The sequence below is a fragment of the Blennius ocellaris genome (genome assembly GCF_963422515.1).
Source record: "Blennius ocellaris genome assembly, chromosome: 5".
Lineage (NCBI taxonomy): Eukaryota > Metazoa > Chordata > Actinopteri > Blenniiformes > Blenniidae > Blennius > Blennius ocellaris.
The window spans coordinates 11376212-11402043 of record NC_137654.1 but is presented as its reverse complement, the minus strand read 5'-3'; the positions used below and the strand labels follow the sequence as shown (position 1 = coordinate 11402043).

Here is a 25832-nt window from a genome sequence, read left to right as displayed (position 1 = left end):
CCTCATCACTACTGCTTAGACCTTTTTATATATTAAAAAAAAAAAAAAAAAAAAAAAATCTACTGCACTAATATGCTGTTGTCATGTCAACCATTGTTATGACAACCACTATTAAAAAAAAAAAAACAACACACACACATAGGAGAAATTTCTAGTTTGAATTTATTTTTTGAGAAAAAAAAATGGGGAAAATGTGAGGAGAGGTTTCGTTGATACTTTTTCACTTAGGTTCTTCTCTTAGGTCTGGGTCACAGAATAACGGTCGCTTTACGTCGTAATCAAAGATCTGCCGATTAGGTTGTTGTTGTTAGGACTTCCATCAGTGGGAAAACGTAAAAAAACAAACTAGTACTGTTTTCTTCTCATCAGTGTGTCACTGTGAGTCAGGATAAAACCCATCTACTTGAACGACGCTCTCTGTTGAAAAGCGTGTCTGTGCCCATGTGGGAGTGTGTGTCATTTTTTTTTGTCTGTGTTTTACGTGTGTGTTGGACAACAGTGGCTGTTGCTGAGCCCCGACTGTCCGACCGTTGTCAAACCTCTTATGTGTTTCAGTGAACGAGACTCCGTCTGTCAGTAAGGCGGAGGCCTCCGGGCAGTTGTTTTTCAATGAAACGCTCCTGAGGTCTTCAGAAGGCGCTGAAAGAGAATACAAGAAGGAAAAAGACTTGAGTTTATACTATTTTAAGGCTTGAATTAACCTTTATATTAGAGAAGCCAAATTACACAGGTGATTCTCTTTGGTTCTCTGGTGACACAGGAAAACCAGTTTCGAGGGCTCCTGTACTGTGAGAAGTTCTTAGGGATTCATACATGCGTGAACCTTTTGGAAATCAATAAATGATGCTGTAACCTGCCAGAGTTTCCCAGCATATCGGTTAAATTCATCTAAGTGGATTTGACCACATCAAAGTTCTTGACGGTCTTCAGTCGTCACCATAGTTACACTTCTGCAATCCATTTACTCTCCAGATGCGGTTTTTGTCTTTGTAAAGACTTAATTGAAAGCACCGGTGCTGTGGAATATGTTGACGCCAACACGCACCCTCTATCTCCGGATAGTCGACAGGATTTAATTTAGAACTAGATGGCGAGTGTAAAGAGAGTGCTGTATGTCATTTGGATGGTTGGATGCATGGTTTTGAGACTGAAATGCAGAGAGTGTTCGGTGTGGATCTGGAGTGATTTCCTTCCTCGGCTCCTCGTGTCACTGAGCTCCTCCACACACACTGCCCCCGCCCCAAGAGTACTGGCATCTCGAGCTGTATTTAAAAAATAAATAAAAATAAAGTGAAAAGAAAGCAGATTATGCAATTTCTACACTTGGAAATTTGTACATATGTACAGTTAATGTGTTTTATTTTGATTTTATATTGTTAGAGAAAGACGAGAGAAAACAATGAATTGTGAATTTTTCTGGGAATTGTAATTAAGTATTTTTCTCATTCTACCCCTTTGCTTCAATACTTATGTTTAAAATGACGATTAAATTGTGGACTGTAGCTTTCTTTTTTTATATGGGAGTCATTTTTTTTTATTTAATATTAAACTATTTACAATAAATCTTCCTTGTGTTGATTTCAGTTTTCAGTGTGACGATGCAGCAGAGCATTTTGACATCAACTTTCACACACAGATTAGCTTTGAGTTGAATAAAATCATTTTAATAAATGACAAATGGTCAGATATTTCAATGTAATGTGAAAAATTTTTTAAAGACCATTTCAATTTAGGCACAACCTAAATACACCATGTAAGTATACTGTAAAAGGAGAACACATATTTTTATAACATAGCTTATTTTAAGACTGACTCGATGTTGGGACTGGAAGTTAAATCTAAAATATCGAGGTAGATGTCAAGACCATCAGTATTAATGGCATTCTTTGAAGTATTACTGAAACAGCTTTATTCATAACATCTATTGACTACAAACAGTCTTGATGTGTGTCGGTTCAATACAATAATCATACGATGTAAAATTTTGAAGCATGATGGTGTAAACACTCACCTCACAATTTGACCAGTTTCAGTGTAAAAGCCTTTTTTGCCATTGTGTGTTCTCCCGATCTGTGAGTAGATTTAGTCTTTTTTTTTTTTACTCCCTCAGTCCAGAAAGGTGTCAATGGTTGGTTGGTTTGATGTGTGATGGCCTGTCCAGGGAGGACATTGGCTCCAGCATCCCCCTGACATCAATGAATAAAATATAGAACATGTGTGACAGGGATTCAGTAAAACAAGAGCATTGACTAACCACTCGAGGTGCAGGAGCTCCAGTGAAGGGCAGGGACGACAGGCTACCTTGCTGAGGCCATGGCTTTGTACGCTTGTCTCTCTGATTGATAGCGTGAGAAATGGCTGTTTGGGTAAAGACTTTCAGTCTCAGCAATATGTACATTGTGCCTCTTGGAAAACTGGCAGACTGATCACAATCCAGCCAAATTTAATCCATCTAAACTAACATGAAACATCACAATCTGGCAACACTGGTTTTAATGCAGAAATTAAAAATACAAATGCATCCTGATTCATGCACTTTTACTAAATCGGTCATGTATGTTAACACGGTGTGACTTTCATGTAGACACTCACCGCTGCATCACTGTTATAAACTCAGGTACTTACATTGGAAACAACATTTATATCAATCATAACAGTTTCAACAACATTTTTATTTACAGACGTTGGCATTAAGTCCAGTTGGGTCACATACAGCCCAAGTAACAGTATAATTACCTGCTCATTCTTCTTTTTAAAATTGTTAATTTTTCTGTTGTTTTGCTGCAAAGACGAACAAATGAATGATTTAAAATGTACATCTATTGCAACATCTTCATTACAAAAAAAGAAGAACAAGTTAACTTTATGAGTGGTCGTGGGAGCAATTTCAACATTACACCACATTTAACAAAAAAAAAAAAAGAGAGAGCATTTGTAAATGCGTTATATCAGTCCATCTAAATTGGAAATGAATTAGAAACAGCCTTTACATTAAGATCACGTTAACATTAAATTGGTTTTTATATCTTTGTTGTTGTTGACACTTTGTAAAGCCATCACGTTGGACTCGGAGCCCCTTGTGGCTGATTCCTGACACACCCTGCTCTGTTCAAGTGTTTCTTCTTTTGTTACAGTTAGTTGGATGTTATTCCTTCGTCACGTTCTCGGCTTCGTGCTCCACCGTGTCGTCAAATGCTTCAATGCAACTAGAATGTGAGGCTGATCAGTCATTGAGATGAGAACATGAGAGGAGCAGGAGCAGGAGCAGGATGTGTAAACACTGCTGAGGTCATTGTTCCTCCTGCTGGGAATGTGTGACTCTGCACTGTGAGCTGGACGAGGATGAGATGAGGATGAAACGAGGGTACCGCTTTAAAAAAAGGCGGATGCGGACCACGCCCTTCCCCTGCTGTCGACAGAGGGCGCTGTGGTGACCGACAGACGAGTAGCTCTCCCTCCCTGCCCTTCCAGCAGCATCTCAACCTTCAGCCGGCCGCACGCACATCCACCGTCCGCCCCCGGATAAAACAAAACAAAACAACAAAGCAAAACAACCGAAAGAGACCAAGAACAACCCGGGAGCGGAACCTCGATCAGCGCCACCGCAGAGTGTTTTTAATGATGTAGCGGGGTCGTCTCGTGACTTGACGTCTCATTTATCCCGCACGCGTCACTGCGACACGCACACCGCGTCCAGCTGCGCATCAAGTAAAAAGCCAGCTCTCTCAGGGTAAATCCGCCCGGCCTCTCTTGTCAACGTAAAGGACGTCGTGTGTGTTTTGTTCCTCGTCGTGAGCTCAGGCCCGGACCTGACCGCCTCCAGCCTCCAGCCTCCAGCCTCCAGCAGCAGCATCCTTCTCCTCCGTCACCCCGCAGAACGCAGCATCAGCATCCTCCTCCAATCTGCGCCATGGCCGACGTCCCAGCGGAGTGCAACATTAAAGTGCTGTGTCGCTTCCGTCCGCTCAACCAGTCGGAGATCGTCCGCGGGGATCTGTTCCTGCCCAAGTTCCAAGGAGACGACACGGTCGCCGTCGGGGTGAGTGCAGCCAGGGAGACGCTTTGTTGTGCGCGCGTGCAGGCCTCGCTCCATCCAATAAACCAGCAGGCCCCCGCCATCTGTTTGGGTTCGGAGACGAGGGGGCTGGAAAGAAAAAAAAGATAGAACCCAGCACCGGTCCCGATCAGGGGGTTTATCAACACCGTCAACAAGTCGTCCAGCCTGACAGCTTCAGGACAGGGATGTTGTTGAAATGCGCACATAGAGGCCTCCTGGCAGCTCTGCGCTGAGCCTGGCATGAAGGAAACATGTTCTTATCAGATTATTATTAAACTCAACTTCGTCACATAGAAATCTTTACATAATCCTCCTGTAAACTGTTTTGATAGATGTTTTCCCACCAGGCCGTGCCACCACCTTACACGAATAAGCCTGATCCATAATAGTATACATCCGATTAAATTCATCTGAACTCTGCCTCATTACTCAGCAGCCTCGTGTGGCTGCAGAGGTGGGGGTCTATGACGATCATGTTGAAGTGGAACAAACAGGCAGGATGGAATCTAATCCAGTCTGTAAATTCACGTTTGGTGGTTTCTAACCAGGAATGATAGGTTTCAGCTCTATGGCATATTCACATAAACAATTATTCGCTTCTAGTGTACATTTAAGATTTCTCTGTTTACTTCTGATACAACTCATATTATTTAAAGAAAAAAACAACTTTCGAAACCAAACATGAACTGGATCTGCTTCATTTAACATGTAAACAAAATGAAGTAAGAAAACCTGGTGAGTCATTAAAAACAAACTTGTTCATTGTCAATCCAGCTTCATAGGTGAAAATGTTGAAATAAATGACCATTTTCCTGCAGAGAGGTCTTAAATAGAAGTAAACATAAACATCCATGTGGTGTTCTGTATCGATCCTGACCCTGTAGCCAGGAGAGCAGGTGAAATGAGATCACACAACAAACATCAGCATCAGTGATCAATTCCATTTAATGACACTCAGAACAGCAGCCTGTCGAAATGAGAGCAGCCTTTGACATAATCTCGGTGCTGACAATGACCAGAGTACATGTTAAACTGTGTCTATGTGAGCACACAGGGAACGTGAAGGCAAGGAACCATCACCTTGTGTGCAGAGAGAGGAATGAGCCATGACGAAAGTGTCTCTCGCTGACCTTCCTCTCTCCTCTCGGCACGGTGCTGGACAGTAGAGTCAGAACCTGATCTCTCTAATTGCCTTGAGTGAGGATCAATAATCATTTAGCTCCTGCATCATGGACTGACCTGCTTTCTCCGCCGGCTCCTCTCTGTCCACCTCGCTCTCTCTTTTAAAGCCTCTAAATGCCTCCGTGTCTTCTGGCAGTGTTTCTCTCATTTGACTCATCGCCATCTCTCCTTTCCTCATCTGTCATCATTTTTATGTCTCTTTGTGTGCCTCCCACATCTCCACCCTCCCTCCCCCTCCTGCCCCTCCTCCCATCCTGGGACTGGATGTCTCTCCTTGTGGTAAATCACTCTGTCATGGGGCCGGCCTGCAGATGAGTCAATTTGTTAATGACATTTAATACGGCTGGTGTCCCTGGCAGCTCTCGTTATTGCGTTGCATCGCGGCCCCTCTATCAGATGGGACAGTGACATTCAGGAGTTTAATTGCTGGGCTCGAGCATCGTCTGGGCTGAGTCACTCATCAGTCTGTGTTTGGGAAGGAAGCCATTGGCTCACAGGACGAAAGTTGGAATTTACAGCTTGTGATTGAAAACATTAAGACATATAGAGGAGTAGTCAATAGATGCTGCACTCATCGAGTTGGATGTTTCTTTAAGACTTGAGTGGGAAGTTTTTTTTTAACCTCCAGGTTCCCTCCAAGAATACTGCAGACCTTGTATAACCCCCCCCCCCCCCCCCACACACACACACCCTCTTTCTGCTCCCTGCTGCCCCCTTCAGGCTCGAGGCATTCTAGACCCCAGCTGAGACGCAGCTGATCCCATATCTTATAGTATGTCACACCTTTTCCCCCATTACAGATTATTTGAGCGTTGAGTGACTGAAATGATTGAATTAAATTATTAGATCAATGTATTTTCCTTGAAGCACTGATCAGATCCTATGTTCTGAGAGCAGGATTAATATTGCAACTACACAAAAAAAGGGGGTTTCCAGGCTTCGAATAAATGAGCATTTATAAACTTTGGGAAGAACATTTATCATTGACAAAAATTATCCAAAATGTAACAGAATACATCACAACATGCATTTGTTTAAACAGGGTTTGGAGAGAATTAAAGTTAGTTTTGTATTAAATATCCGCTTATCCTAGTAGAACGGGAATTCAACAAAACATTTGGTTTCCATTTGCAATAAAATTCCTATAAACAGGCTGCCAGTCCATCACACTGAAAACACAGAGATTCAGACGAACCGCATTCACAAAGTTTGTTTTTGAACAAGAACTCATCCAGCCAAGGGGGAAAACATGCAAGTCACACACTGAAAGTGTTCAGACTAGACCTGAATCAGGAATATTCTTGTTATGAGGCCAGAGGGATACGCACTAATTCACCCTGAAAACAATATATAAGGCAGAAGCATTGTATATCAAGAAAGATTTATAGACGCTGACCAGGAGATCTAGGGTTTTTGATAGCAGTGTGACTGTATCTTCATATACTTTATATACATGTTAATAACCTTTGTTGTTTTCCTGGCTGAATGTAAAAAGTGTCTCCAGAGGAGTGCCGGAGGCTGCTTTTCTTTCTCTCTGCTCATAACCTCTTTTGTTTTGTATCAACTGCCGAGAAGATGGAAAGACTGAGACAAACGGTCCACAGAAACACAAGCAATGAAGCGTTTCCTGCACACCTGCCGGCTCAAACTGCAGCGTTTGATCTTCATCATCCTCTAGTGTCACACCCACCTGTGTGATTGATTACTCCTCATTCTCACTGCTGTCTTGACGTTTATACGGCGACTGTTTTCCTGGGAGAGACAAGGTTTTAAGGTTTTACAATGAATGAGTCAGTCACTTTCAAGGATTTCAATCAGTGACCACATCAGTCATTGCAGCTGTGGTGATGATGACCTGATCGACCTGGTTCTGTTCAATATTATACGGTTATGATGGGAAAAAGATGATTTGATTATTTTCATGAACCGTCGGTTTTATTTTGTTGAGGTTTATTTTTCGTCAAAGGAAATGAAATACAGTGTTATAGATCCCTCATGTAGAATCATTTAGAGTATCTCTCCTTAATTCTACTTTTACAGTGTTTTATTAACTCTTCCGTTTCAGGGCAAGTCCTACGCATTTGACCGGGTCTTTCCCACCAACACCACCCAGGAGCAAGTGTACAACAGCTGCGCCAAGCAGATTGTCAAAGGTACGGACAAGCACATGAAAATATTTCACATCGTTCAAAGTTTCCCTCCGTGGCCACACTTCATGTTTCTGTTTGTTTTGTTTTTTTCTCCCCCTCTCTCTCATAGATGTGCTGTGTGGCTACAATGGCACTATCTTCGCATATGGACAAACCTCCTCCGGGAAGACTCACACTATGGAGGTACAGTGTGCAGAATGAAATCAATAATTACCCAAATCAACACGTCTCGAACAAACCAACCTTTAGTTCAAATCAATCCCATTCAAACTGCAAGTCATCGCTACTGTATCACTTTTCTGGCCAATTCTGAATATTAAACATGTGGTTTTTGTTTCTTATTATATTATAGAATATACAAAATATAGAAATGTTCCACTTGCACAGGGCACATAGAAGCGACACTTTATACAACACTGATGTAAAATACAACATAGACGTACACAACCATTGTCAGACAAGTCGCATTCGTACTTGGATACAGTTTCTAGTTCCTTCTTTAAAAACTGATCCAAATTGTTTTAATAGTGTGCACCTAGTTGTATTAAATTGGTGCATTACCCAGGGCTGGATTTAGTTAGAAATCCTTATTTTAATCAGTTTGATGTCGTCAGCCATTATTTCACTCCAGTATTTGTCTCGAGGGTAACTTTTCAGTCGTCACTCAGAACCATGCATAACGGTGATGAGGAAATAGAATCATGAAAACCACCAACACTCACACAGAAGCAGGCAGCCCTTATATAAGATTATTTAATTTAATGTTAAGTTTATTTATGAGCTAAAGTCCGAACCTCATGCAGTCGCCACATTCAGATGGAGTCCTACTGCACTAGGTTGTATTTTGCTTAATATTAAATTCAGTCATGCCAGATGGCAACAGGCCAGAAACTGGAGGAACAACAACACGAAAGAAATGATTTAAAACCACAAAGTCAACAAACTGCTCTGCTTCAGAAGCTGAAGTATAAATTCCATATATCCATATATTCCACAAACACTGTTTCAGTGTTTGTTTATTATCCCATATCAGATGTTTACCGAATACCGTGAAATCTTAATGAGTAAGATGTTATTTCATAATGTGTAGCACACTATGCCACACAGAAAGATAGAAAATACAGTTCACACAATTAAATAGCATGCATATATCTGTGTGATGTTAAAAAAAAAGCTGTCTTTGTCATGGAAGACACTATTTGTTTACCAAGTAAACAAATAGTGGAGGAAAAAAAACAACAACTTTATTATGACTCGTGTTGCCAAAAGCAACTTGCAGCTTCAAGGAGCTACTCTCTTTCCAAAAGTCCATCCTGTTTCATTTTCCAGACGTTTTCCATGGATTTTAAAAGGATTGCTACGTGAAGGATTAGCTTTAACCTTTGACCTTAGCAAGCTTTTATCATTTCACATCTGATTATACGTGGGCCTGCCATTCCCCGCTGCAGGGCAAGCTGCACGACCCTCACCAGATGGGCATCATTCCTCGCATCGCCGAGGACATTTTCAACCACATCTTTGCAATGGATGAAAACCTGGAGTTCCACATCAAGGTGCAGCAACTCATCACTCCCATACTCAAATGGGACTTTTCTGCACAGAAAGATCTAAACTTAATGTGGGTTGTTTTTTTTTTTTCCACCAGGTTTCCTATTTTGAAATCTACATGGACAAAATCCGTGATCTTCTGGATGGTGAGTCCTGGATGGTGTGGTATAAGTTCACATTGGCCTATTTTGTTTGTTTGTTCCTGAATTTATCCTTCCAATGGTCCCTCTTTTTTCTTCCAGTGACAAAAACCAACTTGTCTGTCCATGAGGACAAGAACAGGGTGCCGTATGTAAAGGTTTGTGAGAGCAGTGTGCATGTCGACGTGAAAATCTGTCTGTGAAACGTCTCCAACGAGATATAATCTCTCCTCTCCTCTCCTCTCCTCTCCTCTCCTCTCCTCTCCTCTCCTCTCCTCTCCTCTCCTCTCCTCTCCTCAGGGATGCACTGAGCGTTTTGTTTCCAGCCCCGATGAAGTCATGGATGTGATTGACGAGGGAAAATCTAACCGCCATGTTGCTGTGACCAGTGAGTTTACTTCTCAGATTATACAGATTATACACTTTGCACACGTTCATGACAAACGGGTATATGGGTTTTTTTTTTTTTTTTTTTGCTCACCTCCTTTGTTTTGTAGAGATAAAGTGAGTCTCTGTGCGGCTCACTGCTGGTTATTGATGCGTGAAACGACAGCCTGGCTCATGCAGCCTCTTGTGTCTTGTTATGTAATCTGTGTGTTACAGCACACAATTGTTTAAGCTTCACTTGTTCTCATTACTGTAAGAGAAATAAGATGCTGTCAGACGCAACTCATTGTCTTGTGACGGGTCGAGACCGGTTGGGTTGGTAGAAAATAACAAAGCACAACAACTCTGCCTGCAGCATTTTTGTTCTGAATAGTTATTCCCAGTAGCAAACATAAAGAGCCCCTGCTGTTTGCTAATAAGTGGGTGTAAGACAGTACTTTTGCAGTAAAATAGCAGTGGAGAGCTTTTGTTATTGCCGTCAAACATGGAAAAAAAAAGCCTTTCCTATCTCTGAATAGTGCTCTGTGCATTGACCTCGGTGGTGCTGACTCACTCCGCTACCGGCCAGTAATAACACTGTATGTGACTAATGGCTCCACCACTGCAGCATTAAGGCTTATGGAGATGTTTTGGCTTCCTAGCAGAAAATGTCCTGAACTAAATGCCAGGAAAATAAAACGATGTGGCCCATAAAGTGAAACTGCAACGTTATCTTTCTGGCAAAAATAATCCCCCAGATTTTCGAGCAACTATATTACATTAATGTAAATAAGAAAACTGTAGTTCCCCGTACAGAAATACTGGAATAGCGTTGAGTGCAGTAGGCTCGTCGCTCTTTGTCTGCGCTTTTTTCTTTCTTTCTGCGAGTCTTGTGCTGACACACACAGCTGAAGTCGGCTGCAGACTAAAGGAAAAAAGAGCCAGGTCCGATGAGCTGTGGGATTATTGTGTGTTGAACAGAAACACCAAGACTGTAATAAATCTCCACCTGCACACTTCAACGTTTGTTCACATTTAATGGACTTTGTGCCTCAGTGCACAGCAGGTTCATTAAACAAAAGTTTCAGTGAAGTAATCTTTATATCTGTGGTTCTTTACTTCTCTGTATTGGGAAACCACCAGGTGTAATCCTTAGGACTGGAACCTCTGACAAGTATTGAAATATACATCAACTGAGTGATAATAACAACTGAGAGGCTTTTAAGAATTGGCTGAACATGTCTTTATTCCCTGAAAGGATTTGACTTGCGCACTTGTCATTACTATAATTCCTTCATTATTTATTATAAGTTCAACAACTAAAGGAAAGTAGATAAACTGAGCTTTGCACCCGTACGCCAGTCAGTGAGTCAGAGATTGAATACCTGCCAGATATTTAAATTTATCTTGGACAAAAGGACAGTAGAACTCAGTTAATGCACATTGCACATGCCAGGTGTTCTCATCATAAGTACAAAATCACACTGAAATTACACAATAAATCCTGAAACAGAACAGCAGATATCAACCTTTTTTTAATGAACTGTATCAACCATTAAATAAGGTTTGCTTTATTGACCATACCAGGATGAAATTGACCTCATTACATTTCAAGCTGCATCTTCCTTTAATGTACTCGCTGCTTCTCCACGTGTGTCCTTGATGAACTGAGTGACTGCGGTCAATTTGCATGTCGATTGTAGTTTCTCAGTTGGTATTAAACCAGTGAGAGGATCCACACTCCGCTGAAAGTCAATGAATTATAACTTCCATCATAATAAATGATAAAAGGAGTGCAGTCTTTTAAAACAATCTGTCCTCTGACAGCTAAATAGAGTTTTATTACTTCATTCATTCATTCATTCTCTGCTTCACAAATGCAATCAGTGTAATTGTTAAGAGATTAAACTCTGTATTTATTGTGCGTAAAGAATTATTCGATCTGGTATCTTTCTCTAGGGAACAGAATATTAAAGCTTATGTTTGAGAAATGGAAATATTTGTGCATTTCTGCGATATCTTGTCTATTTCATCAGATATTAGCTCAGAATACTAAGACACTGAGAAAGAAAAACGTGAAGAGAAACAAGTTTAATGCAGATCAGCAGATCAGCACTTTCATGCTGTTGAGTCAGTGTGAAGGCACAAACCCTCCCGATTCAAACAGCTCGTGGGTTTAAAGAGTCTGAGTCTGCAGTGGTTTTCTTACTCCATCACGTTTATATCCCGTTGGGTCAGATGTATTTTTTTCTGCTAATTAAAAAGGGGTTGGATGCGAGAGGGTAAATAATCCTATGATCTATAACGTGTCTCAAAAGAGATGGCCAGTCAATTTATATAAAAATGGTTCCTGGCACAAAATACAGTCTGTGTTATTAAAAAATCAAATATATGTAATTTGATTCATTTGATAATCTTCAAATTTTCTTCTATATGTGATGCATTACGGTAATGTTTGCTCATTTTAAAGGCACAGTGCAGATATTTCAGGCCAAAGACGTCAGATTACAGTAATGAGGAAAATTAGGTGTTGACAAATACATTTTTGATAAAAAATTATATTTTCTTCAGCACCATAAATAGCTATCTTAATCATGAATAAACACATTTCAAGACAATACAGCGTTGAATAAGAAAATGACTTTTAGTGGAATTGAAAAGAAAAGCAGACGAAGGGATCAGGACACATTTCAATAAAGAGAATTGGCCATATACTGGAGTTTGTTCAACAATCAAGACAATTAGAATGAAATCATTAAAAAAATGGCACATATTCTCATGAATTTCATTCCCCTTATAGAAAATATCATAAATATTATGTATTTAATGTGTAAAAAATAAATAAATAGAGGAAAATGTTTATTAAAGCGCCAAGAGAACACATTTATTATACTTTTCCGGTGCTGGCTTCATATCCTCTGTTCTCGTGGGGTAAATGATCGGCGTGTCGCAAGAGCATCAAAACTATTTCACGGGTGAAAAGAATGCTCGTTGTTTCTTCAAAGTGAATTTAGAAAAACCACCTAAATGAAAAGGAGCAGTCGCTGTGAGGCTGTGAGCAGCAGTGAGCAGTGCCGTGTTGCTGACTCACTGCTGCAGGGCGGCGTGCCGATAGGCTACAGGGGCGACACACTGCAGACGCCCAGCTGATGTCCTCAGATATCACCTGCAGAGAAACCTGAACTTGGCGTCTGAGAGGAAGTCCGACGGAACCAGATCGGTGCCGTTTGTCACCTCTGTGACGTCGCCCTGCTGCAGCAGCGGCTTGTCTGCTGGACGAACACGCTCAGATTCAGAATTTAGGTTTATTTCGGGAAAATTAATCTGCGTCTAGTTTTAATCCATCGATTTTAAAACGAGCCCGTTTACAGGGCCTCATGAATTCTACTGCAGATAATAAAAAAAGGGAAAGTTGTGGCCTGAACTGAGCAACCTCATTATTTTCTAACTGCTTTGCTGGAGGGAAGAATTCACCGTGCAGTGGATTAATATGAAAAGCTGCATTTTGGGTTGTGTAAGCATCTGGGTTTGCACCAAAAGACAAGAGAAAGAGAGAGTTGATTTCATACAGTCTATGCAGCTTTATCCTCCTCTGGAGTGAAGGCAGGTTAAACTGTGGATAAAACAGGGAGGAAAACAACCACCCACACGTATGCATGCACATATTATGTGGTATAACTTTAACGCTGAACACAAGCTTCAAACTTTCCTCACAGACCAAATCATACAGCTGCTCTTTGTTTTACTTTCTCACAAAATGTTGTTGGCACTACTGTGACTCATTTTTGCTTCTTGATTTGGTAAAAATAAATAATCTGGACTCATAAAGACCCATTTGTTTAATATCTTAGTTAATTTGCCATGCATGGTATCATTTAGGTTAAAACCGAACCCTAATATAATATTCTTGTTTTTTTACAGGTTAGTTTAACCCGATAAGATAATATAAGATATACAGTAGTTTGTTAGGATTTGAGTTTCGTATGGAAAAATGGGGATCTTTGTTCTCTTTTCTTAAGAAAGTTAATGTTGCAGTGTGCTTTAGAATGTGTTATAAATACCGTGTGTTGTGGAGCTCTGTATTTAGCTTTCAGGGCTTTTGGCTGTTTTTTTTTTCTAACTGTTGCTGTGTTACTCTTTCTTTGTGCAGACATGAACGAACACAGCTCTCGCAGCCACAGCATTTTCCTGATCAACATCAAGCAGGAACACGTGGAGACGGAGCAGAAGCTCTGTGGGAAACTCTACCTGGTGGATCTGGCTGGTAGTGAGAAGGTAGGAGACGTTCAGTCAAAAAGTCAATCATCATCATCATCATCATCATCGTCATTATGCTGTGAATCACTTGACTTCCTTTCTGTTGCTGTTCCAGGTCAGTAAGACTGGCGCTGCAGGTGCCGTCCTGGATGAGGCTAAAAACATCAACAAGTCTCTTTCTGCTCTTGGAAACGTCATCTCTGCCTTGGCTGAGGGCACGGTGAGCTCTTCTCCTCCTGCCTTCCCCGCTATCTCCTGCCACTGCGCTTCAGGAAGTACATTTACGCCACAAACCAGCAAAAAAAAACAAATTTTAAATGGAAGTTTTCTGTGACTGAAGCCAACATAAATCAAACACTAAACCACTAGAATATGTAGAATTTTCATTTCTAAAATATTAACTCTAATGTCTGCTCGTTTTTTTTCGGGGGGGGGGTTGTCATGCTCAGTACACACATTCTTTTCACGTTATCCTCCCTGTATCTCCTGCAGAAATCCCACGTGCCGTACCGTGACAGCAAGATGACCCGCATCCTGCAGGACTCCCTCGGTGGGAACTGCCGGACCACCATGTTTATCTGCTGCTCTCCCTCCAGCTACAATGATGCAGAGACAAAGTCCACTCTGATGTTTGGACAACGGTAAATACATGGATCCACACGGGATCCAGTCAGTGCATCCACACATCTTTTCTATTGCTCTGAGGGGGTGGGGGGGGTTCACGTTCTGATTTCAAATCAAAACTTCACGATTTTATTCTCTCGGCCTCCCATCTCCTCCGTCACAGTGCCAAGACCATCAGGAACACCGCCTCCATCAACCTGGAGCTGACGGCCGAGCAGTGGAAGAAGAAGTACGAGAAGGAGAAGGAGAAGAACAAGACCATGAAGGAGACCGTCCAGAGGCTGGAGGCTGAGCTCAACCGCTGGAGAAACGGTGAGACGACACGTTTTCTAACAGGCCGACTTCCACTTATTCTGAACAATCCTCACTCCCCTTGTCTTCTGCGTCTCAGGAGAGGATGTGCCCGAGACGGAGCGGACCACCTCCGATGTGGTGAACCGCATCGAGACCGTGGAGGAGCGTCCCGTTTTGGACAACGACACCTCATCCATCGTGGTCCGCATCTCTGAAGAGGAGCGGCAGAAGTACGAGGAGGAGATCCGCAAGCTGTACAAGCAGCTGGACGACAAGGTGGAGACACACAAACGCCATCACTCACGTTACTCACGAGCCAGTTTTGGCTTCGCAGCAGTAAAAAAAAGCTCATATCGACACTGAGTTATTCATTTTAAACCGGTTTAACATGAAATCCCTGTTGAATGAATGCATGAAGGGAAGCATCAATTATTTCTTTGTGATAAGACTCTTGATAATAAATCTTAGCCTGGAAAGCCTGGAAATGGTGCAAATATGTCAGTGACTTCTTGTTGACTGTCATTTGATGACGTTTGGATGATTTACCTGAAGCTCAAAACAAGCGCCAGCGTTCATGGACTAACTTCTTTTTTTATGGAAACAAGCCACATAGTCACCTGTTCTCCTCTCCATTAAGAATGTGGCGCAATTTGAAAAAGAAATAAAGGAATAGCACCTGCCTGGTGTTGATGAGAGGTTTGTGTTGATGCAGGATGATGAGATCAACCTGCAATGTCAGGTGGTGGAGAAACTGAAGCAGCAGATGCTGGACCAGGATGAGGTGAGAACATGCAAATTCACACATTTACAATACTGGCTAGTTTCAATCTTGGAATGGGTCACCCAAACCTCCACTAGATGTTTCCATGTACTGACTTAACTCCTCCTCCTTTCACTTTTCTTCGCCACTGCAGCTGCTGGCATCATCCAGGGGCGATGGCGACAAGGTCCAGGCTGAACTGGGCCGCCTCCAGGTGGAGAGTGACTGTGCCAAGGCCGAGGTCAAAGAGGTGCTGCAGGCCCTGGAGGAGCTGGCCATCAACTATGACCAGAAGAGCCAGGAGGTGGAGGAGAAGGGCCTGCAGAACCAGCTACTGGCTGATCAGCTGGCTCAGAAAATGGTATTTGGAAGAGACGGACACAAAACACAAGGAGAACTGAAACTGGGGACATGAGGGGGAAGAAAGGGATGCTGTTAGCAGCTTTTTAAATAAGTTGTTTGTTTGCCAAGGTAAAAACTGTTAGCGGCACAGTTTAAATGAGTGGAAAGTACACATAAATCTTAGCACGTGACAAAGACAAAATTAGATAATCTGAAAGTTATCTAATTTTGTTTCACCATTTTTGTACAATTCCCATAAATGAGGCATTTCATACAAAAGTGGCTTCAAACACTTTATTTGAATGACTGACAGAAAGCCAGGGGAGAAAATGGTCACGACTCAGAGGTTATGCCTACATGCAGGGTGTGATTTACAGGGAGGCACTGGAGCGACCGACACTCTCCCTCCTCAGTAAAATCCCACTTCTACTGAATTTTTTATTTATTTTTAGATATATTTATTAGGTTTTTAACAACTTAACGAAACACAAACACATTTGGCTCATATGTACATTATGATAAATAATCAAGGTCAAACAGGTGTCGAGCCTCAGGATATACATCGTGTACTAAACAACTGTATCAGTAAAGAAAGAGTTAGTGAGTACACAAATAGTTATTTGGTCTTTATACACACACACACACACACACACACACACACACACACACACACACACACACACACACACACACACACACACACACACACACACACACACACACACACACACACACACACACACACACACACAATCTCTAACGCATGCCCTCCCTCCTCCAGGCCAGTCTGATGGAGCTGGAGGCGGAGTTGTCCCGTATGCAGGAGGTGAGCAGTCAGCAGAGGAAGCGCATCGCCGACGTCCTCAACGGGCTCATGAGGGACCTCAGTGAGTTCAGCACCATCGTGGGCAATGGAGAGATAAAGCTGGTGAGCAGGATTCACAGTGGATCGTAGAGATGGACTTTCTCACTCGACCTCCTTCATATTGTTGAAAAACATCAATTAAAGGCATCTATTTTTTTTTCCCCTCCAACCCTCAGCCTGTGGAGATCAGCGGCGCCATCGAGGAGGAGTTCACGGTGGCGCGCCTCTACATCAGCAAGATCAAGTCGGAAGTGAAGAGCATGGTGAAGAGATGCCGCCAGCTGGAGAACATGCAGCTGGAGTGCCACCGTAAGATGGAGGAGACCGGGAGGGAGCTGTCCTCCTGCCAGCTCCTCATCTCGCAGGTAAAAGCATGGAGGGGAAGGGAAAAAGGGAAGGGAGGATGTAAAGGACATTTTAAAACTGAAATAGTTCCATTTCATTTTTTTATGTTGTAAACCTGGTCAAAATGTTCTGGAACAAGCTTGGACTGTAAAGGAATGAGCAGGTGTAGGCGGGGAGGAACTCTGATAGAGAAGAAATGTTAGATTCTGAAATGAGGGGATTGATATAATCTCTTTGGGTTTAACTCTGTGTCCGTACAGCATGAGGCTAAGATCCGCTCCCTCACTGAGTACATGCAGAGTGTGGAGCAGAAGAAGAGGCTGCTGGAGGAGAGCCACGACTCCCTGAGCGAGGAGCTGGCCAAGCTGCAAGACCAGGGTACCATGCACAACACACGTGAAAAAAAACCACACACTATAATAGACAAAATACAGATATGGTGATATGGTTTTGGCTCCTGACCTATATACCGCCTTCTCCTTCTGCCAGATAACTCCATGCTTGAGGAGAAGGAGGCAGAGAAAGGCGAGACCGAGGATGGAAACGGGAAGGTGAGGTGCACTCAAAACAAAATCAATATAATCTTCTCATTGTGAGTTTTTTTTTGTTTTTGTTTTCTGTCTGTCAGCATCTTCTGAGAGAGACTATGCATGTGTTATGTTCACTTACAGAAAGCTCTTCGTCAGCAGGGAGAGTCCCACCGTGGTCTCCATCACAAGCAGCTGGCGCGTCTGCGGGATGAGATCAATGAGAAGCAGAGAGTCATCGACGAACTCACCGAGTACGTCGATCAAAATTCTGCTCCCGTAACACAGATATAGACGACATCATTCATGGTTGAATCCTATTAACGTCAACGACTGAATACGTTATGCATCTTCTTTCTCCCTGGAACGTCTTGCTGTCACTTCACTCCTCCAGCCGTAACTCCAAGATGGAGCTGGAGCTGGCTCAGGTCCGCGCCGACTTTGAGCGTCTGAAGAACCAGGACAACACCAAGAGCGAGCGCCTGGAGGAGCTCTCGTGAGTACCAGAGGGGAACAGCATTTCTTAGTAGACCTTCAGTCTTAAGCGTGTGAAACCTCATGCAGAAAAACAGGCTCCGTTATTCCAAATTTCCACCAGAGGGCGCTCAGATGATCACACAGATGTTGTCCGACTGATGTTTGGTGTCAGTGACGTTTCTCCTGTTATTGTCAGATTCCTGCACGAGCGCCACGAGCAGACCAAACAGGACTTGAAGGGTCTGGAGGAGACTGTCGTGAGTTAAAAAAAAAGAAGAAGAAGAACTAAAACCCCTTCATATTTTCAGCATCCTCCGCCGTTGTGTCACTGACATCCTCTCTGCATCTGTCTGTCCTCCAGGCCCGCGAACTCCAGACCCTCCACAACCTGCGCAAGCTGTTCGTTCAAGACCTCACGTCGCGGGTTAAAAAAGTAAGGCACTGACTCATCAATGCTCAAGGTTGTTTTTTTTTTTGTTTTTTTTATCATGTTACTGTAAGAGGGCATTAAAGGATCTGTGACCTCAAAAAATCACATCAAACCTCTACAGGAATAAAAATCCTTAATCCCCCTAATCCTCTTGACTTTGTCATATTATGGATGAAGAACTTAATTTTTTTGTTTACAAATAGATGAAAACATCCAAATAAAATCGTAAAATATGCTTTCTCGGACAATGCCACACTATCCTGTGCAGGCTGAAGACTCCTGCCATCTTGAACCTTTATTTAAAGAAAAATAACCATCAGTTACAAGTAGCGTTTTGTTTCTTCTATAACTTACATAATCCCTCACTCTCTGTTTGGTATGACATCAATTCCCTGCTCCAACGCATTCGATTTTCCTCCTTGATGTCACTATATATTCTTCTCCTCCTCACGGTTCCACCCTCTCGTTTTCTCTGCAGAGTTCCGAAATGGAACCTGATGATAGCGGGGGGTCTTGCACCCAGAAGCAGAAGATTTCCTTTCTTGAGAATAACTTGGACCAACTTACAAAGGTTCACAAACAGGTGAGATGCACTCATGAAACTTCAGCTGAAAGTACTTTTTGGTAGTGTTAAGCCAGGATGTAGTCATTTTGGAATGACCTGTCTTTTGTCCCTGCACTAGACACACACGTGTTTAAATAACTTTTAAATCATCAGAAGTCCTTCGAAACCACGGATTGTGACTGAAATAGTTGTCGACCTCCCAGTGTGAGTGTCATTGTGGCTGCAGAGGTCAAAGACAAACCTGTTTTCATTCTTTTTCTTCTCTTTATTTACGAGGCTTACAGACAAAATGCAACATTCCCTGATACCTACTACCATCCATCCTGCTAGATGAAGCATTTTCCTGTTGAGGATTAGAATAGAGTGAACAAGCGTTTGGGTGACCTACTGTACAGGCATATCGCTTATGATTGACCCCAGTGTTTGAGAAGCCTTGTCCCTGTGGGTAATGTGGACATAAATATGTCTCTTTCTTTATCTTTGGGTGTGAAGTCTGGTTCCATGCGTTCCTCTGCTCTGCTCCCTGCAGCTGGTTCGTGACAATGCAGATTTGCGTTGTGAGCTTCCAAAGTTGGAGAAACGTCTTCGGTCTACTGCTGAGAGAGTTAAGGCCCTGGAGACTGCACTGAGGGATGCGAAGGAGGGCGCCATGATGGACCGCCGCCGCTACCAGCAGGAGGTCGACCGCATCAAAGATGCCATGAGGGCAAAGAATGCCTTGAGGCGCCCCCATGCAGCACAGATCGGTACGACTCTGAGACCTAAATACGGGATGGGAGACACAAAACAATGGAGCATGTGATATTGAAACGCCTTTTTCTATTTATTTGACCATATTGACCTGCAGTAGCGATGTTCAGTTTTATATCAGTTGTGACACCCTTGTATCTTCCCAACAGCCAAACCGGTGAGACCGAAGCAGCTGCTGCCGGTTTGCTCTCCCACCAACCCGTTTTACTCCTACATCCGCGCCAGCGAACAGGCCAACACCTACAGCAACGCCCTCTTCCAGGGCAACGCGACACAGCAGAACCCCTCCAGCGCCAACTGCAACCCCAACTCTGTCCAGAGCAACACGTGAGTCCAAATCACTGGTTCTCAACATGGGACGGTCTTCACTGGCCTCTGACACTGAGCAGCATTCGGTACGCAGGGAGTCGAAGTGTAAAATTCAGAATCGACTCCAGATGCTTATCAGATATATATTTCATGAAGATGCAGTTAGTATGTTCGTTGAATGTGGGCAGTGTCTAAAGTCACAAAAAAACCACAAAAACACACTGACCTCTAACCTACTGACAGCAAGGAGCTCAGAGAGGAAGCATTAATATTTTATCAGGCAGGAAAACCAGACTTTTATCATTTGGGTTAAATTGAAACCAAAGACAGTGAAAAATATTCAAATCTTCTTCACTCAAACAACCTTTAGCTTTAATCACTTCACTGTGTTCCTACTTTCTTTTATATTTGACAGAGTCTCCACAGCACTGGGGTATAGAGCAGGAAGATATAATGGAGACATTCTGGAGTCCTTCCCACTCAACATTGACAATGGTAAACACACATACATACACACAAACCTGTACACGAAATAATATTCATGTATGAGTTTGTGCATTCGCGCAATATCTAATTCATATCTTATTTTATTTCCAACAGGGAACAACATCAGTGAAACCAGAGACATCAATGACAACAGGTGAGCACTTCTTCACAGGAGAAAGTACATTTTTGTATCTGCATTTAAGTATCTAATAGTTATTTGTTTTAGTTGGACTTTAAAAAGGGTTCAAACATATTTGAGCCACTATTTACAAAAAAAAAAACAACCTGTCACAATGTCATTATTTTCATTGTGAGCAGTTGTTGTTTGACTTGTTTAATCATTTGATTGATGGTGAGTAAATAAGAAATATATGGCTGACGGTGTTTATATCTGTGCATCAACAGGAGTGACGTTCACTGTAGCAGCGAGGTTGATGAATCAAAGCGGCACTACATCATTCAGCAGGAGACCGCTGCAAGTTAATACCATGGTAACTAAGACAGGAGTCCTGCAAAGACTCGTGCTGCATAAAAAACACCTCCACTGGGCAAGATTAACAAATATAACACACACTGTTTATCCACTGTGATGTAAGTCGTCCACTTCTATCATTAGGACTTTCACTAACAACCTTAGCATCATTAAGTACGATTACTAATACAACTATTCCTCCCACTGATAGATGTGCAGTTTTTTTTTGAAGAACAAGTCGATTGAAATTGTTTAACAGAGAGGATCATCTGTTAGCATGCACTGTATTGCTCCCACCCCATGTCCACATTGAATTATTCTGTTTCTGCAACGACTGTTTGGTAATGGCTACGTGAGCTGGACTTGCTGGTAGCATTGTTATTTTTACTGCAGATGCTGCTATGATTATCATATATCTAAATTCCTAATTCCAACACTCGCCCAAACTTGAATGTAAATCTAAAAGAATGATTTATTCCTGACTGCGGGATCCTCCGGTCACATCAGTTCCATTTGTCTCAGTTCTGACTTCTCTGCATTGTCTCTTTACAGAAGACGACCAAACAGCGTACCGTCCGAGGTCCCTCCCCGACCCGTCCATTCTGTTTGCATGCAGCCCGTCTCCTCATCCCTCCACTGCATCAGCGATGGCGATGAAGAGCCGTAGCCCTGTAGTCTTCAGATTAGATGAAGCTTTTCCCGCTCTTTCGGTGACCACTCGTTGCCCTCTCAGGTTCGGGGTCCAGTCCCGTCCAGTTTGGTCAGTGCTGCAGCTAAATTAAATGAGATTTTCTGTAATTAAACAAGGTTCATTTAAACACCCCATTGATTTCCAACGTCCATGAGATATTATGAACAAATATCTCTGATGTGGATTACATCCTGACGTGACTGAACTCGACTGGCACTGACCCCGTTCCTGACCACACACACATACACACACACACACACACACACACACACACACACACACACACACACACACACACACACACACACACACACACACACACACACACACACACACACACACACACACACACACATACACACACACACACACATTGTAAATAATAGTGCTGTATATTCCAGTAGAGGTTTCTGACCAGCAACTGTTTGTGTGAATGCACAGCCTTCCCCATCCGTCCCCTGCACACATCTTCTTAAGGGCATCATGTGGATGACATACTGTAGGCAGACATGACCTTTTTCTCCGTCGCAAATAGGAGTGTAGTGTGTAACACCATCTTGTAAGAGAAGACCCACACTCTGCGTGCATGTCGCTTCGTGGGTTAGCTTTCAAATCTTTGCATGTGTCATGATTCTTGTCAGGAGCTGGTATGCCGCGCGTGAAGTCTGATCGACTCTGACAGATGTCGGCAGGAGAGAGAGCTGGTTTCCCTTCATCCTGAACCTGGTCCCAGTGCTTGATTTTCATGTTTTTGGAGAAAACTTTAGTGACAGGATTTGTCGTTGTGATTTTAAAAGCAATGAAGAAAAAAAAAACCACACCAAAAACATCCACTGGGTGTGAGAATGGTAGAGTAGAGGGAAACCCAGTGTGTGCTCACAGTCTGTTTGGGGGAGATCTTTTGTATTTGCTTTGATACTGTGATGTTGCAGCTGTATGATGCCATTGGGCGTCGTAGTTCAAGCTGCCTGCATCGGTCTGGCGTGGCTCCTTCCCTGCATAGCACACACACCTTGTGAGTTTTCTTACCAAGCCTTAACAAGAACTGATTCCTCACTATCAAATTAACATGCTCTCTTTTGCATACATTTGTAATTACTACCTCTAGAGCAGCTTATCCTATACACCTCCTATTACAGTATACTGAGAACTGCTGACTAACAGCTCATAGTAGTTTCGACAGAGTTGAAGCTTCAGAACAACAACACATATAAGTAGAATGAATTAGTCTTAATAGAGTTGTAGTTATTTTCTCCTGCGAGTTCATGAATACGCATTTTCTTCTGCACATTACAGGGTCAGAGCTCAGCTGAACTGGTGCGTGTCACAATGAAGCGGCAACTGTTTGAAACCACAGAGAGTGAATTTATAATCCCAGCCTGGGTCTTATAGTTTCAAGTTACACTGAGTTGTCAAATTGTACATTTCCCTCATGTTTCCCTCTGTGATTCGGCGGTTCTGGAGGTTTTCCACCGTAGTTTCTGCAGGTTTCCCCAGCTGAGCAGCCACCAGTCTGGGTCACTTTGTCGGAGGATTGTAAGAGATGCTGTTACCCTTCTGTGACGAATCCTGACCAGCCAATCAGGATAGAAGAAAGCAGTATGTCTTCAGGGGTTCGTGACTAAAAAGATGGTGAATCGCTGAATTAAAAGAGAAAATGTTTGTCGCAACACTAAATACAAAAAACCACTTCATTTAAATTCAAATTTTGAACATTTCACACCATATATTGCTCACCCTACGATAAGAGCCTACATTTGTTATCCAAACATGTTTTTAATGTGTTGTGGTGGACGATCCCCTCTGTGTAAATCAGTCCAATCAAAGCTGAAGCGTATGACCCTCCTCACTCATGTGATCCATAACAGCGTCGTTCATTCCAGCACCACTGGGCCTGATGCTCTCAACGGCATTAACAACATCTCAGGGCTTCACATTCACAATCATAGCAACCATGGGCCACCGCCATTGTCTTCCTGCAAGACATGAAACTCCGTGATGGCTGATGAACAATCAGGCCGGTGTGTCCTCTCCACGGCTGAGCAAAGGAATGGAATGACAAATCTGACGTTACAGAAGAAAAATGTACATATATATTAAAAACATCCGCATTCATGATATTTGAGATGAATTAAAAATGTCATCTGCACCTGTTCAGACCCCGCCGTACATGTCCAAAGTGGCCCCTTTATCTGACATTCTGTTTCCAGTGTAATAAATCTAAATTAAAGGGGGGGAGTTTGTACTATATTGTCACCTGCTGTTACATCGTCTGATTTCAACATATCTAAAGTACATGTGCTATATATTGTTAATCTTGTAAGTAAACTAGCGTGCCATGACATAGTAAGATGCAAAAAGAAAGGTGCACGCTGAATTTATTCAGAGAAATGTTTGTTTTATTTATTTCTGTATGCCTATATTGTAGCGTCAACATGATTATGTGGAGAATCACCGTACAGAACTTCTGTATATATAGACTCATCACTATGCTGTATTATTGTATGTGAACCACTGTGTTGTAGTAAAAAGCTCAATAAACTTGTAGAAAGGAGTTGGTAAGTTGTTTTACTTTTTATTTTATTAAATATAAGTCAATGATGTTTCAGGGAAAGTGAGATAAAACAAGCATGATGTGGAGGGTGGAGGTTGCTTCATACTCACAGATTAAATTACCACCATCTAGTGGATGGAAGGGGAATTGCAACACAGATACGTCTTCCTTATTGCTTTGTTCAATGGTAGAATGAAACCATCAAACAAATGTGAAAATATGACAATATCAATATAAAGATTAGTAATGAGCAGCAACGTTTAATATATTTGTTGCATCCATGTAAACTTCCAGATGTTTTCTTATTTCTTAGTGTTTCTATTCCTTTTTTGGACCAAACTCCTTTACCCCAGATGACGTATCTCACCCCCACAGAGCAGAGTGATTTCAGAGGTCAACTGCAGAATTTTCAAGTGGAGAGGATGAAACCACTTCCCTGCAGTCTTGACCTGGAATTTATTGAATCACCAACATGTCTTGTTTCTTCATATTACAATCACCCAAACAACAAACGAGTCAACTGCAAAGAAAAAGATGTTTTGCAAAGATTTGTTGTTTTACATGTTCAGGCCATATGCTCATATGTCTTCATGTTGTTCCTTGGTTATAACATTATTAGACTAAAAATATGATTTCCTGTTGATCTGTTGATGATCACATGAGGTGAATCATCTCGCTTTTGACCGATAAGTCAATCCTCTCACAACATCTTTGCATAAAAGAAACAAAGCTGCTTTCAGCAACACAACAAATTAAATAAACATTTCCCACTCACAGCACTAATCCTCCCTGTAATGAGCAAACTGCAGTTAGTGAGTTGCATCTCTGTTAAGTGCTCGCTGTTGCTGTTGTTATAACCTCTGACCCAAACAGGAAATGAATTTTCTAACTGTGCTAAGAGGGGAACTTTGCTAATAAGGACAATAAAGAGTTGCAAGTGAAGCCGGCATCTCATAGACAAACCACCCACACTGAAGATGTCAGAGAGATATAAAGTTGGAAATAAAGTTAAGTCAGAATCAGAAGGCCTGGTAGCCGTACCTCCACATGGACTGGTAAATCAACCACACTAACCATTGCACTGTTGTCTGGATCCACAGTAGTGGAAACTTGAACAGCCACATGTTTGTCAGAAGCTCGCTCCACAGAGGAACTTCCTCTCAGCTATTTTATAATAAGCTGCTCTTCATCGTTCCCACGAGAAAGGAAGCACTGATATAAACAGCAGTGGCATTTCAGGCATCTATGTGGGCTGTGTGTGTGTGTGTGTGTGTGTGTGTGTGTGTGTGTGTGTGTGTGTGTGTGTGTGTGTGTGTGTGTGTGTGTGTGTGTGTGTGTGTGTGTGTGTGTGTGTGTGTGTGTGTGTGTGTGTGTGTGTGTGTGTGATGTGTAACAACAGGATGGATTCAATAAAACTATCAGGCTGGGACACAGCCAAACATTAATATCAATAAGAAAGAGAATAATCCTGGAAGAGATGGATGACTTAAAAGTCAACAGGAAACAAATGTTATATTTGTGTCTGTTCATCTATATCAGTCATGATGCTAATAAGATGAAGTTTCCACAAAGAACTGGAAAGTCTGTCAGCTTTACCTTTCCAAGCCAAATCCATTGTTCTGAGTGTAGAGAACTCCAATG

At 42.3% G+C, this 25832-nt stretch overlaps 2 protein-coding genes across 2 annotated transcripts in view; both read left to right on the top strand.

Moving 5' to 3' along the window:
* mbd6 (methyl-CpG binding domain protein 6) overlaps nucleotides 1-3434 on the top strand; it is a gene marked incomplete at its 3' end in the record, with an annotated part of 17582 nt that extends 14148 nt beyond the window's left edge. The window contains exon 12 of the mRNA XM_080496847.1: nucleotides 3420-3434. Within this exon, the coding sequence (XP_080352973.1) occupies nucleotides 3420-3434 (15 nt within the window). The remainder of the gene's footprint in view (nucleotides 1-3419) is intronic.
* A 476-nt stretch (nucleotides 3435-3910) lies between these two features.
* Nucleotides 3911-20958, top strand: kif5aa (kinesin family member 5A, a; the record flags this gene model as incomplete). The annotated part of the gene is made up of 28 exons (XM_080497266.1): nucleotides 3911-4039; nucleotides 7305-7392; nucleotides 7499-7572; nucleotides 8838-8942; nucleotides 9035-9083; nucleotides 9180-9235; nucleotides 9378-9465; nucleotides 13594-13718; nucleotides 13816-13920; nucleotides 14193-14341; nucleotides 14488-14636; nucleotides 14716-14894; nucleotides 15331-15399; nucleotides 15533-15739; nucleotides 16502-16648; nucleotides 16762-16950; nucleotides 17191-17308; nucleotides 17420-17481; nucleotides 17602-17711; nucleotides 17852-17953; nucleotides 18131-18191; nucleotides 18296-18367; nucleotides 18843-18947; nucleotides 19459-19675; nucleotides 19829-20006; nucleotides 20404-20483; nucleotides 20589-20628; nucleotides 20880-20958. The coding sequence occupies 28 exons, from the start codon at nucleotides 3911-3913 to the stop codon at nucleotides 20956-20958; spliced, it is 3132 nt and encodes a 1043-aa protein (XP_080353392.1).
* Nucleotides 20959-25832: the final 4874 nt, after the last annotated feature.